The sequence below is a fragment of the Penaeus japonicus genome, unplaced genomic scaffold (genome assembly GCF_977035675.1).
Source record: "Penaeus japonicus unplaced genomic scaffold, GWHDUDI00000001_assembly GWHDUDI00000026, whole genome shotgun sequence".
Lineage (NCBI taxonomy): Eukaryota > Metazoa > Arthropoda > Malacostraca > Decapoda > Penaeidae > Penaeus > Penaeus japonicus.
In genome coordinates, this window is record NW_028234428.1 from 1417017 (window position 1) to 1419339 (window position 2323).

A 2323-nucleotide genomic window follows, 5' to 3' on the forward strand; every position below is an offset into this window, starting at 1 on the left:
CAACCCCCCTAATTATAGTAATAACATTTACATTTCTTTCTTGAAATATAAGCTGAAAATGAGACACTACTTGGACTAATGATAATTATCAGTATGGAATTAGAGTTCAATAGCGTGTAAGTTTGAGTAAGATTGAAGACTTTATGTATTGTTGTAATACTTGTATTATTTACAATTCCTTTTCATTTTGTATTTCTGGACTCATCTTAGCGTTAGCTCTAGCATATCCTGGCGTTTCATGACGTAATTTATGCTGCGTTGCATTCTTGTGTAATTAATTGCTCTGGTGGAAGGCAACTGGAGGACTTGTGTGTTTTTCGGTCGTCACGGAAGGCTTGAAGGACCGTCCCAGGATGTGACTCTTTATTATTCTATGTTTACGCATTCTCTGAGAGTACAATAAACAACAATAAAAAAAAGAAACAGACAGACAATAAGATTCAGCAGAGGAGGAATACACTTTTCACTTTAGTTGGTGGGTAGCAAGCAAGTTTCTGTGTCTCTCTTGTAGGTCTGAGGAAAATTCTATTCTTGCTACAATCGGCTTACCAGATATCTAGGCAGCAAGGAAGCAGGTTTTACGTATTTATATGGAAGTATGTTACTAGCGTACATCTGTTTCTGGAGCTCTTGGTGCTACCCTTATTATATTCCCTGTTATAATGCTGCAGAACTTGTTCTTCCCGTCTTCAGTTACCTTGGAGCTTCTTCGAAAGTCATCCGATCATAAACTGTATTTCCGTCTGCCCCCTCCCTCCTCTCCTCCTCTCCTCCTCTCTCTCTCTCTCTCTCGAGTGTCAGCAGCAGTGACTGAGGGCTCAGCGAGCGCGGGGTTCCAGCGTAAGCCAGACTCCGTCCTGGGGATGAGTCAGGGCCCCTCTGGTGACAAGAGGCAGCGGTACCTGAGGGCATTGTGTTAAGTTTGAGAATGTGTTTGTATACACGTCTTGATGTTAATATCCATGACATAAGGATGAAAAAATAAAGGATTAATACCGTTAAGATGTCCATTATATCAAATAGAGAAACGAAAAGACGAGAAAAATGATAACAGGCTATGAGAAGGCAGAACTAAAACTACTATATGATAAAACAAAGCATAAAGCCTCGACCTTTGTGCGTGAGCATGTTTTGAAGCGGAAGTTTTGAATAATGGTTCCCAGAGTAAGCTTGATCTCCATCATTGCAAAGCGAATGCCGAGGCAGTTCCTTGGGCCTGTTCCGAAAGCCAAAAACGCCATCGGGTGCCGGTTCTTCTTCTCCTCAGGAAGAAATCTGTAGGTCATTGTAAGAATCATTTCAGTTCTACGTCACCTATACTAATATGACGTATTCAGATGCTAACGCATAAAAGTGTGGGCAGTGGTACGGGGAAAAGCCTCATTCGGAGAAAGCATTATGAAAGGTTACTTTTCTGGACCCGGTTCCCGTTTTCACTCACGCGGGGACCTAAATGGCACAGGCTTCACCTTTCTGGTTTGAAGACATGAGGGTCTGGGTAGATGAGGGGGTCGTTGTGGATGGACCACACCGGCACCTCCACCTCGCTCTTGGCCGGGAACGTGTAGGCGCCGCGGGTCCATGGCCGGGCCGTCTCCCGCAGCACGAAGCCTGTCACGGGCGGGTACATCCTCATGGCCTCCATCGCCACCGCCTCCGTGTACACCAGCTGGGCCAGCGTCTCGTACGTGAGGCCGCCCTGGAAGCAGGCGAAGGGGCTCGTTTTGCGAGGAGGGATCGCTGGCAAGTTATGATGCACCAGAATAGGACTCGTTTAAGAAGAACTAACCAGAGATCAGATTAAACGAAGAGTCAAAATATTTTGCAAATGGAGAACTCCTGTATTAAAAAAAAAAAAAAACTTCAGTGAGATACATCTGGAAGTAAACAACCAGGATTATTGCAGGAAAGTTAAAGATAAGATCGTTGTTACTGAAACAGACCGTTGCTTTCTATTCGTCCGCAAGATCCACAGCAGACAAGCTCTTACCTCTGCCTGCACGACGCGAGTGACTTCTTGGAAGAGCTGCTCCTGAACGCCAGGGTGAAGCGCGAGCAGGTGGGCGATGTAGGAGAGGGCGTTGCTCGTGGTCTCGAAGCCGGCGGCCAGGAAGAGGAAGGCGTTGTCCACCACCTCTTGCTCTGGCGGGATCGGGGGTACAGAGGTCGGTGAAAAAAAGAAAAAGAAAAAGAAAAAGAAAAGGGAAAAAAAAAAAAAAAAAAAAAAAAAAAAAAAAATATATATATATATATATATATATAAATATATATATATATATATATATATATATATATATATATATATATATATATATATATATAT

The 2323-nt window shown here is 43.5% G+C and overlaps 1 protein-coding gene across 1 annotated transcript in view; it reads right to left on the minus strand.

The window, feature by feature from the left end:
• Positions 1–349: 349 nt before the first annotated feature.
• Positions 350–2323, minus strand: part of LOC122256756 (cytochrome P450 3A24) — a 13733-nt gene continuing 11759 nt past the window's right edge. The window contains exons 9-12 of the mRNA XM_086551898.1: positions 1991–2142; positions 1470–1699; positions 1113–1275; positions 350–902 (exon numbers count right to left, since the gene is read on the minus strand). Of these exons, the coding sequence (XP_086408024.1) occupies positions 819–902; positions 1113–1275; positions 1470–1699; positions 1991–2142 (629 nt within the window). The 3' untranslated portion in view covers positions 350–818. The remainder of the gene's footprint in view (positions 903–1112; positions 1276–1469; positions 1700–1990; positions 2143–2323) is intronic.